Source organism: Mustela nigripes, chromosome 12, assembly GCF_022355385.1.
Source record: "Mustela nigripes isolate SB6536 chromosome 12, MUSNIG.SB6536, whole genome shotgun sequence".
NCBI classification, from domain to species: domain Eukaryota; kingdom Metazoa; phylum Chordata; class Mammalia; order Carnivora; family Mustelidae; genus Mustela; species Mustela nigripes.
In genome coordinates, this window is record NC_081568.1 from 33466748 (window position 1) to 33478624 (window position 11877).

The 11877-nt window shown below is 42.8% G+C and overlaps 1 protein-coding gene across 3 annotated transcripts in view; it reads left to right on the forward strand.

The window, feature by feature from the left end:
• The window catches only part of GHR (growth hormone receptor), a 261874-nt gene that overhangs the window by 234990 nt on the left and 15007 nt on the right, over positions 1–11877 (forward strand). For all 3 annotated transcript variants that reach the window (XM_059417067.1, XM_059417068.1, XM_059417066.1), the window contains exons 5-6: positions 3506–3678; positions 8378–8556. In XM_059417067.1, the coding sequence (XP_059273050.1) occupies positions 3506–3678; positions 8378–8556 (352 nt within the window). The remainder of the gene's footprint in view (positions 1–3505; positions 3679–8377; positions 8557–11877) is intronic.

The window sequence follows — 11877 nt, forward strand, 5'->3', positions numbered from 1 at the left end:
AAAAAAAAAAAAAAAAAGAAAGTGTATTTTCCATGCAAGGTTCCAGGGGAGATAAGAAGGGAGAAAGAGCGCTCTTGCTTTTCCTTTTTTTTCCTAGAGAAAAGATTTAATTTTAAGCCAAAACACATGATCTGTGTGTAATGAAAACAGTTGTCTTTAGAACATAAATGATGTTTTATTATTAGTATTTTTCTTCTAGTTGCTAGATGTAAAAGCATTTGGATGGAAAGTACTTCTTCTGCTCTTTATTCTGATTTTTACCAGTAGTCTCCTTGTACAGCCTTCCTTCCATTTTGCAAGATAGACTAGGAGCAGACCTCGTGCCCTTAACTCTTAGGGGTATGACAAGGAGAAAGTAGTTTCCATAAATTGACTTTGGTTGCCTGCGTAGAAATTCAACTCAGGGAAAGCAAGCCAGAGTCTCTGTTTTGTGAGCCCATTTGTTTGTTTTTTTTCATTGGTGGGTTTTTTGTTTTGTTTTGTTTTGTTTTTGTTTTTGGCTAAATTTAAGAGTTTAAAAATAATTTTTAAGTATTTATTTAAAATAAAATTCAACTTTGGCTAATGAGGGGGAGGGCGCTGGGAGTTGTGTTTTGAACTAACTGTTCCTGTGCTTCAGATAAGTGCTTTAAGTTGTTTGCTCTGTGGAACTAATGGATCTGGAATAATCTAAACAAGGTTTTTCATGCAGTCCCCATGAGGACATGTTGAGGTTGAGAAACCGTAAAACACACAGAGCTAACCTTCCTATTTCAAATCCAAACCTGCTAAGGACTGTAGTATAGCTTTACATTTCAATACTTTTATACTATCAACTATGCTAAATATATTTTTTATCTATCTTATTATGTAAGAGCCTCATTTCTCTGGGAAATCTTGCTAAACCATTCTCTTCAACATACCCTTACTTAGAAAGTCAAGATAAAATAAATTATACTGTAGGTCAATGACCCACCTATCCCTAATTTTTTAATCCTTTTCCTACTACTCTAAACATACACACACACACACACACACACACACACACACACACCCCTACACATATATACACGAATACACACAAACACACCTACACATCTATACATACACACGTAGACACACATATACACTCATACCACTCACAGTCCCCATCAGGGATAAATCTCCCTCTCATCCAAGGGTATGCAACTTTTCAGAATCTCAGCCAGAATTTAAGCCACAGTTCACTGGCCATGTTAATCCCAAGTTCTTTCCAACAGCTGATGAGCAACTGTGTCAAGGACGCTCTCACACTATACAACTTTCGTCCTAGTGCCAAAGAGACCAGCCTGAGAAACAGCTGTAAAGAAGGAGGCGTGTGTTGTCTCCCAGCTCATCCCTTCCCATAGCCTGTGGTGTCCTTGTCGCTCCTTGCTGCCCAGCACCCGTCCCCGAGGGGGATGCTCACAGACCTCCACACTCTGGCTCACCAGCCCCAAGCACCTCAGCCTACACAAAGTCATTCCTGTCTTCTTCCCCCTCAGCCACAGACCACCTGGCTTTATGTCTCTTTGACTCATAAACCTTGTTCTCAGCTGATACCTCATGAATAATGAGTAAATAATGAAGTACTCACCCAAGTAGCAATTCTAATATAAGAAAAGTTTGCCCATTTATTCCATTGCCCTCATGCTCCTACCTCAACCCTTTTGACTACTCGGTTCCCTCCTTCCTTTCCCTACGCATTAAGCTTTTACCCGTTCTTCAAGATGGCTAGAAACACCACCTCTACTTTGAAGGCTTCTGTGATCAGCCAGAGCAATCATTCCGTCTTCTGAACTTTTAGGGAACCCCATGTGTACTCTGTGCATATAACCCACACTGCTTTTTCATACAGGTTTTCAGTCATGCCTCTGAAGCAGGAGTCATTCCTTAAACACGTGTGCATCCTGCATAATGTCCGGCATAGTGTTTTTTATATATAATCAATACTTATTAAATATGAATGGGATGAATACAGGAGACCAAAAAAGAAAAAGTACTCAGATGGTAATTTTGAGTCTCCTTCCGGCCTGAAGATAGGAACGACATCATATTATTAATCATTATATCCACTCAGTGCTGGTAGTGCTGGTGGCAGATGGCATGCCTCTCTAGTACGTATAGAGCAGCCACCCAGAGATGGTTTTCCGGGCTCATGGAGTCAGTCAGTCAGTGAGATGGGACCTGGGAGGGCTGTGTCCCATTCTAGCACACTTGCTCTGTCCTTGCAGGGGTGGCCTTGAGTTGGGGCAATCCTTGGCTTGCTCTGCATTTCTGTTCAGGCCCCCATGGCAGCTGACTGGGCAATTCCCTTTCCCCAAACTCTGCTTTCTCCCCCTGTAAACTTCCAGGCCTCTCTTTTCCATTCAGCTCAGGCCCTGCAGATGTTTTAAGTCATCGAGCACATGATGCTCTCTGGAGAGTGGGGTAGAGATGAATAACTGGATGGCGGAATGTGAACTTGGACATGGGGCTTCTCTGATTTCTTCAGTGTTTTCCACGTGTCTTCTTTCCTCCATGATTTCTTATGTTTGTTTGTTTGTTTCTAGCTGAGCCAAGATGTAGGAAAATATAACCTTGTTTTTTGTAGAGAAAACAAAAATAAAAGGAACCGATAGGCAAACACATCAATTCAATTCGACCTATTCTTGTTTCCATTTTTTTATATTATCGTGAGGTATTCATTCTGCTTACAAAATAGAAAAAAAAAGTGCTTTCTGGGTTTGAAAAGAGTTTTTCATTTCTGGGTTCATGACCTTTTATCTCTTTTAATGGTGGGGAGAAAAAAGCTAGACCATCATGTTTTATAAATGTCACCCTGGAGGTCCAGCACATTTACGATGTTCTCGTGGCTCTTCATGTAGTTAAGGAAAGAAGCCAGGAATATGGGAACGTGTTTGAGACCTGAGGAAGACTCCCCCCAAACATAAGACAGCCCTGGGGAAAGGAAACACAGGGTACGGTGGTTCAGAATAGGGTGATAGACAGTTTTCCACCTCACAGCCCCCCAAATCTCAGAGTCACCCAGTTTGAAGAATGCCGTCGGCATGCCTCCCTAGTCTCTTCCACCATGAGTTGGGGAACCATCCGGGTCCAAAGAGTCATGGTTCTTTGGGAATCTTCACAGTGTGGGTATTAGGCCTCTATAGTGTTTTACTAAAGGATCATTTTAAACCTCCCTAAGCCTTAAAACCCTCATCTGTAAAAGGTGGATAATAAAGGACCTATCCACAAATTACTTAATCTAGGAGCTGGCACATCCTCTGCAGCCAATGCCCAGATGTTTCTGCTATAGTACAAGAACCAATGGCCTCCAGCAGTCTGCAGACCCTGCAGATGAGCCCATGGATGGGATACTTCTTGGAAGTGATGCTGCTAAAACACTTGCTTGCAAAATATTTGTGTTCCAGCTTATTGAATCTATCGAGCACCTCACTTTGACTTAAACCATGGCATGATTTTTGGAACAATTCATCCTTTTTGTTTTTTTTACCCTCCATTTCAGGAACACTCAAGAATGGACTCAAGAATGGAAAGAATGCCCTGATTATGTCTCTGCTGGAGAAAACAGCTGCTACTTTAATTCATCTTATACCTCCATTTGGATTCCCTACTGTATCAAGCTAACCAGCAATGGTGGCATGGTGGATCAAAAGTGTTTCTCCGTTGAGGAAATAGGTAAATCACAGGTTTGTGTTTTATTTGACATGGCTTTAGATTAAATAAGCAGGGAAGCTTCAGTGTCCAAGAGTATTCAAGTAGGAAAACTTCGTCATTGTCATCTAGGTGAATGGAGGTCTACCTCATAGGGCATGAGGTCAGCCAGTGAACAAGAGAGAGAAGGCGGGGGGAATAAAGGTTGGCTCTAATGTAAAACAACCTGGCAGTAAGTGTTGTCAAGAAAAGAATGGGAGCCTGGCAGAGTCTTTTCCTTGAGGAGGTCTTTCAAGCTGGTTTGGGTTCTTGAGTACCATAAGAGACAAACTCAGTGGACTCCTAAGATTCCTTCTTTCCTAATTTTTCAATATGATTGTTATATTCAGATCTGAAATATGTTGACCTTTGATCCCTAACATCACTGTAATAAAAGCCAAGATTTTCTTTCTCACAAAGCATAATAATTCTGGAATTTTATATTTACAGAACAATCCAAAATCAGTTTAAAGACATGTTTATAAGATCTCAAGACAAACATTGGAGATAATCAGAGCTCAATGAGCTAAATGAAAGATGTAGACCAATTATCCCTTGCCCATCGTGTGGACACAAGGGGAAATGAAACAAAACAAAACAAACAACCATAATCGGAATATTTATGTTTATTCTATAATAGTGTAAACAGCAAAATAGAAAGAATGAAAGAAAGACTTTGAGCAGCTTATGTTGGTACTTCAGACTCTCTACCCACAAAATTTCATCTGTTATAGAAATTGCTTGGAGTTTCTCTGAGATGTGCTGTCCTTACACACTTGTGTTTGGTTTCCCAGGCATCAGCAGACTGGAAGAGGCTAAGAGAATGGGGCTAGAAGCTGTAGGCAGAAACAATAAATCTGATAGCCTGTCAAGGAGAAGAACAAGCAGAAAAGAGAACCTAACTGCATAACTTGGAGACACTATTCAGTGTTTGCCCCAGTGTCAATAGACTTAGCTGCTGAGTGGCTAAACCAGTAGTAGTAAGAATATCGGGTCAAGACCCATGTTCTAACCATGTCCCTGCCAATAGCCAGCCCCACTCATTTCCGTGTCTGACTTTCCTGGAAGGCTTGCCATGCCCTGGATTGCTGTGCGGGGTGTGGTGGCTACAGAATGAGTAAGATGTGTTCAAGTAGGGCAGTCAGGAATGTTAAGTAAATAATTGCAGTACTGCGTTTTAGGTGCTGGACTTGAGGTGTGTGGAGGGTGTAGTAAGCCAAGGTAGTGGGCAAAGGTACAATGATTGGGCCTGAGGGATGAAAAGCTGCCCAGAAATGGTGGCAGTTCTCTTGCTCCCTAAAGCATTGGTGCAAGTGCCAGGTATACCAGATGGACTGTGTCTTCCACCAACTACTAAGTTCCAGAAGTGACAAACAACACAGACCATTGAAGGAGCAGTTAGGTAGGCCTGACTGATCAGCCAGAGAAAGCATAAGGAGTCTTGTGTACCCCACAGAAGAATTTAGACTATATTCTACTGCGAAGAGGTGCATTTGAGGATATTTAAGAAGGGAAATGACCTGAGGATAATAACAGCTAACTAATGCTTACAAAGGCCTTACCTGTGGTTCGGTATAATAACCTTTTGAGAGAGGTTCTGTTATAATACCCATTTCACAGATGATGACATTGAGGCTCAGAGCATTTAAAGGCTAACTCGGAGTCAGATAGCTAGTAGGCAGAGCTAAGATTTGAACCCAGGCAAAATAGCTCCAGAGTCCACGCTCTTAATCTCAAAGTTATCCAGTGCCACCTATTGTTACTAATGCCTCCGGGAAATCCATCCTGCTAGAGCATAGAGGGTAGATTGGAGTAACACCGACTAGAGTTAGAGAGGTTAGAAGACTTGGTGATAATCTTTGTGATAATTAAGGCAAAAGGTGGTGATAGGCAGTTACAACCATAGCAGGGAAGGAGGGAGGGAGCTAAGAGAGAGAGACCACAAGGAAGGAGGTGAGCCTAGTAGATCTGAAGAAGACAACCACAGGCCTCAGCTTCCCCACGCATTATGTGAGCGTTCTGCTACTACCTCACAGGGCTCATCTTTGGATTTAAAGTACTGTATTAGTAGACATTTGTTGTTCATTCTTGCATTCAGCAAATATTTATTGAGTCCCTTCCTTGGGCCAGGTACATTTCTAGGAGCCAGGAGCAGAAAATGTCTCCTCCCTTCCTGGGATTTTATCTCAGTGTAGAGAGAGACAATGCTCTGAGGAAAAATGACATAGGGAGGGAGGAGAGGAGTGCAGGAGAGGTTGTAGTTTTAATAGAGTCATCAGAACTGGCTTTGCTGAATAAAGAAAAACTTGAGAGAACAATGTGTCCATCTGAGGGATGGACCCTACAGCAAGAGGGCACAGCAAGGATAAAGCTCCTGTGGTGGGAGCATTCCCTTGCTCACTCGGGAAATGGCGCAGTGAGGAGGGAGCTGGTACAGAGTGAGCAAGGAGGGGCATGTAAGAGGCCACTTCTGAGGGATCTTTGAGGTAAAGCTATAGCACGCATGAAGCCATTGGACAACTTTGGCTTTCACCTGGAGTGAGAGAGGAAGGCTTTGGAGGATTGAAATGAGTGATATGGTCTAACTCAAGGGTGAAAATAACCAGTATGACCAGTATATTGAGGAGGGTATTGAGAATAGAGTGAAGGAGGATGGGGACCCCAGGAGAAGACCACCTCCGAGGCTAACGCAGTGATATGGGCAAAAAAGCATCATGGCAGGACTGGGTTGTGGAGGTGAAGGTGGCGAGCAATGGTTGGACTCCAGGACCGTCTTCAAAGTACAGCTGAGAGAATGTGGGGGTGGTGAGGGAAATGATGCATCAAGGAAGAGCTCACTCATTTCATCCTGGGCACCTGGAGGAATGGACCCACCATTGACAGAGAAAGGGAAAGTGACAGAGGAGTGCATTCTGAGGAGGGGACCGGGGCTGCCTAGGGATGTACTCAGTCTCGGATGCTTTTGCAACATCTTAGGGGAACTGTGGACAGCACTTGGCAGGATGTATAGAGGGAAGGGGGAGGCTGTTATTTTGCTTCTAACAGTGGTACAAGCCTTCCCAAAAAGAACCATGTTCCAAATCTTCTATTTAAAATAGAAAGGAGAGTTTTTAAGATGAAACATGAGTAGTAAGTTGAGATTTTCCCATCGAAAACATTTATATGTTTTGGTCTCTTAAAGGGTTAAGCTTCAGTTATCAGAATTCCTCCATCCCCAACAAATCCAGACGGGCAAAGCATGACTGTCCTGACGGTGCCATATGCAGCTCAGCTAATCTGAATATCCGTCTGATTTAATTTCCAAAAGTGATCATTATTAGTCATATTTGGATACCCTATTTTTTTTGTGTCCACTCTGCAAGGGCCAATATCACACTCCTTTACAGTAAGGACTGTTTTCACTCTGGTTGAGTGCAAGAGCTTCCCCTTTGGGAAGAGCTCCTCTTCCCAAAGAGCTCCTCACACTTACATGTGTAGGCAATTCTCTGGCCAACCTAGAGATCCCGACTTGGCAACGCTCTAGGTGACCTTGTAGACATGGTAAAAAAGAAAGTAAATTTTACTCTGTATCTGCAAGTGACTTTTGAGTAAATTTTACTCTGTATCTGCAAGTGACTTTTGAAAACATCAGTACTGAGACCCAAGGAGAATAATTCATGGGGAACTATCTAGAATGTAAATTTGGATATAGCTCCTAGCTTTGGAATCCATATTTCTTTCTCTTCATCAGGCTTTGGGAAGTTGTAGTCTCTGCAGTCCTGATAAGCAGAATACAGGTGATTTACTAGAGAATGTACCGTATGTCAGTAGAAACCAAGCAAAATGCTATTCCAGATTGTTCGCATGTGGTTAAGTAAGAGACAGAAAACCCTGACTCATCACTGTTTGAGAGAAGAGCACAGTGCCTTCTTAGATCTGAAAAAAAATCATCACACGTAGCTAGGAAGACAACAAACTAAGGAGCATTAGCTGAGTGTTTGGAAGGATTGTTCTAGTAGCAATACAGAAATTAATAAGACAAGATCCTTGCCCTAGGTAATAAACAATTTGGAATAAAAAAGATTTCTCTATCCCTCGTTCCGAAACAGCCCCATTTTTAAATACTCTAGGTCTTAACTCAGTTTCTAGTTACATTGAATTCCACTGCCAAAATCCCAAAGCATTAATCCTATCAAGGCTAAAAGAAATGTAGGGGGCACCTGGATGGCTCAGTGGGTTAAGCCTCTGCCTTCGGCTCAGGTCATGACCCCAGGGTTCTGGGATGGAGCCCGTACTGGGCTCTCTGCTCAGCAGGGAGCCTGCTTCCCACCCCCCTCTGCCTGCCTCTCTGCCTACTTGTGATCTCTCCCTCTGAAATAAATAAATAAAATCTTAAAAAAAAAAAAAAAAAGAAAGAAATGTAAGTCATGGCAAATCCTCAAGAAAAATTTGGGGTCAGATTTTAAACTTGAAAAGGAATTTTTCTGTGTAGGGGTTTTCTTCAAAGTTAAAAACAGATCATACTCTAGTCAAAAAGAAGTGATACTCTCTAATACAATGAGAGTATAATAAGACTATTGGAAGAATTAAGGGTATGAATAATAAAAATGCATAAAGTAATTGGTCTTTCAGAAGAAAGCCATCCATCAAAGGAAGCTGTACCTGTCCATGTCTCTGTGCCCTAACTCTCTGTTAAAATGCACAGTGCAACCGGATCCACCCATCGGCCTCAACTGGACTTTACTGAACGTCAGTTTAACGGGGATTCATGCAGATATCCAAGTGAGATGGGAACCACCACCCAATGCAGATGTTCGGAAGGGATGGATAGTCCTGGAGTATGAACTGCAGTACAAAGAAGTAAACGAGTCCCAGTGGAAAATGGTAAGATATTCTCCCATATGACATTTATTTATTTATTTATTTATTTATTTATTTATTTATTTTTAAAGATTTTATTCATTTATTTGACAGAGAGAAATCACAAGTAGATGGAGAGGCAGGCAGAGAGAGAGAGAGAGGGAAGCAGGCTCCCTGCCGAGCAGAGAGCCCAATGCAGGATTCGATCCCAGGACCCTGAGATCATGACCTGAGCCGAAGGCAGCGGCTTAACCCACTGAGCCACCCAGGCGCCCCTTCCATATGACATTTAAAAATGCTTCATCTTTTCTCTTTCGTTGTATCAACACCTCTCTCATTTACCATTAGACTGCCTTTTGACCTCAGGTCACATGTTCATGCTATAGACTCCATATTTTCTTATTTGAGGAAAACAGGCATAATCAGACATAATCAGTAAAATATATTCTTGGTGTGGGAGGCCGCAATAAGGCTTGAGACGAGGACCAAACCAGGCCCCGACTTGTGCCTCCTTTAAAGTCTGAATAACCTAACAAAAGGTTTAGGACAGGAAAAGTTGAGTAGCACTGAGAAAGGGTCTGTGCTATGTGTTGTTCGCTCGCCTACGTGACTTCCCACACGCTTGCTAAACAAATGAGGACAAGTTGGTTGGGGTCCTAAGTTCATGGCTGGTCCTTGCGGCCCTAGTTCAGCCCATAAATTACTTTCAGGTTTGCTGTATCAATACAGAACAATTGTACTGGCCTCAGCCATTTGGCGTCACGAGGTCTGCTTAAAGTCAAATGTGAAACTTATTATGGGAACTCGTGGTTGTTTAACTAGACACAGATGTATTGCTTCTCCTATTATCACTATATATATGGCCTTAATGCTTTGAATAAACTTAGCACTGTTGGACATTCTCCTTAGTGCTCCTCCTGCCCCCATCTCTCTGCTTCTCGAGTTCTTTTCTTCATCCTCTTACCCTCACGTTCCTGGTCAATTTGTCGCGCCAGCCGCGACATCTTGGGATTCTGCCCAATACCAGATGCTTACATGGAGCTTCTGTGGGAGCCTAAGGAAGGAAAGGAAAACGATCTCCCCACTCATCCTCAGGACCCTGTTTACTCTAGCCACTTAAGCTATCTTTGGGGATGTGGCTGAACGTGGAAAGAGTCATGATCAAGGTCAACCGTGAGTTATGGCTAGATATTCTCCCACAGTTTTCGTTGCTACTACTTACAAGACCCCCATTAATGCTAGTTCATAACTGACTCCAGGAGGGAAACAGAGGAAGGGAGTTTGTCCCCTAAAGGTTTCAGAAGAATGTTTTGTTACATATTTCAGGGAAGAATCAAACTAAGAGGTTTTTATGTAGGTGAGGAGCATGGTGGTGGTCGATCTCTGAACACCTTACCTCCTTGACAAATATATGAGAACTAGGCACTTAGATAGGTTCCACATGGCACACAGGTAGGAGAAAAACAGGATTATCTTGCTGCTCCCAATATAACTCATTCTAAACCAGTCTAATCACAGAGTCGTAACCCTGGCCAAGCCAAGTGGTTTCTGGCCAGTCAGCAGGTCTTGCCCTGTGGCCTGGCAAATTCACTCCCAGAATTTTGAGACACAAGCTATTGTCTGTTCAGGGATCTGTTGGAGAAGAAGCCAGTTTTGTCATTAAAGTTAAGTTTGGAGCAACTGTGAACATACCAGGCTTTGAGGTGCTGTTTCTAGCATCATTTTAATTTAGATATCTGTTCCATTAACTTAAAAAAGCCCAGTTGGTTGTTGAGTCAAATAAGACTTTTTTTTTAAAGTTTTATTTATTGATTTGATGGAGAAAGAGAGTGGACGTAGGGAGAGAAGCAGGCAGAGGCAGAAAAGGGAGAAGAAGGCTTCCCACCGAGCAGAGAGCCCAATGCAGGGCTTGATCCCAGGACCCTGAGATCATGACCTGAGCCAAAAGCAGATGCCCAACTGACTGAGCCACCCGGGCGCCACTCAAATAACACTCTTAATCTCAGGAAACAAACTGAGGGCTGCTGGAGTGGAAGAAGGAGGGAGGGAAGGATGGCTGGGTGGTGGACCTTGGGGAGGGTAGGTGCTCTGATGAGCACTGTGAAATGTGTAAGCCTGATGAATCACTATACCCCTGAAACAAATAATACATTCCAAACCGCAGTGACCATCACCATGCTCACCAACCCCGTGCGCTTATGGCAATGGGGAGAAAGCCAGCCCCACATTAGAATGGTCTTGATGAAGCTGCACATTTTATTAATGTTATTAAATCTCAACCTTTGATGACCTAGCTTTTTAGTATCCTGGGTGACGCATGTCAGGGATGCATAAGGCACTTCTGCAGGGTGCTGAGCTGCCCACAGTTGTCTTAGCAAGACACTCAGGTGGCTGAGTTGCCAGCAAACCGGCTGCTTTTTTGCACGGGACACCATTTTATCTGGAAAGAACAACTGATAAACTAATAGATGGTTATTCATAATGAAGTTGGCAAAGACTTGGCAAACATGTCTTAAAGAAGAATGAGGTGGGCTTATCAATCCAAGAAAAACAGTCAACAGTAGTTGTTACCAATGAACTTGAGCTTTCAAAGGAAAATTGGAGTTTGGGAAGACTTGCATCAGACCTGAGCTTGAGAGTTTTCCAAGTCCTTGAAGACTTTTCCTGACAAGATGGATGGTGATATGAGCTAGAGTGATTTTTTTATATTATATGATAAAACATGTGAACATTTAGAAAATTTACATAACTCAAAGATCCAGTATTTTTCACTGAGTCATTTCCAAATGAGTAATATGTGATGTAACCAAAGTCATGAGTAAGGAAATGATCCATCCAAAGTGCTAGGTGGAAAGGTACAATGGCCGCTTTGATTGGGTTCAGCCGACAGCAGTGTTCCCACCATAGATACAGACCTCAACCCAGTGAAAAAGACAAATAACTTTTCAGTATTAACATGAAAACAGTCTTGACCTTGCAGACTCCCTGAAAGGGTCTCAAGGATCCTCAGGGGTTCCGCAAGTTCACACTCTGAGAACTGCTCTCTGGAGCACCTTGCACTGCCTTACGCATAGTAGGTATTTCAATATCTAATTGCCGAATAAACATTTGACTGAAACTTGAGGTTAGGAAGTCTTTTTTAAAAAATTAAAATAGAGGGGCGCCTGGGTGGCTCAGTGGTTTAAACCTCTACCTTCGGCTCAGGTCATGATCCCAGGGTTCTGGGATAGAGCCCCGCATCGGGCTCTCTGCTCAGTGGGGAGCCTGCTTCCTCCTCTCTCTCTGCCTGCCTCTCTGCCTACTTGTGATCTCTGTCTGTCAAATAAATAAATAAAATCTTTAATT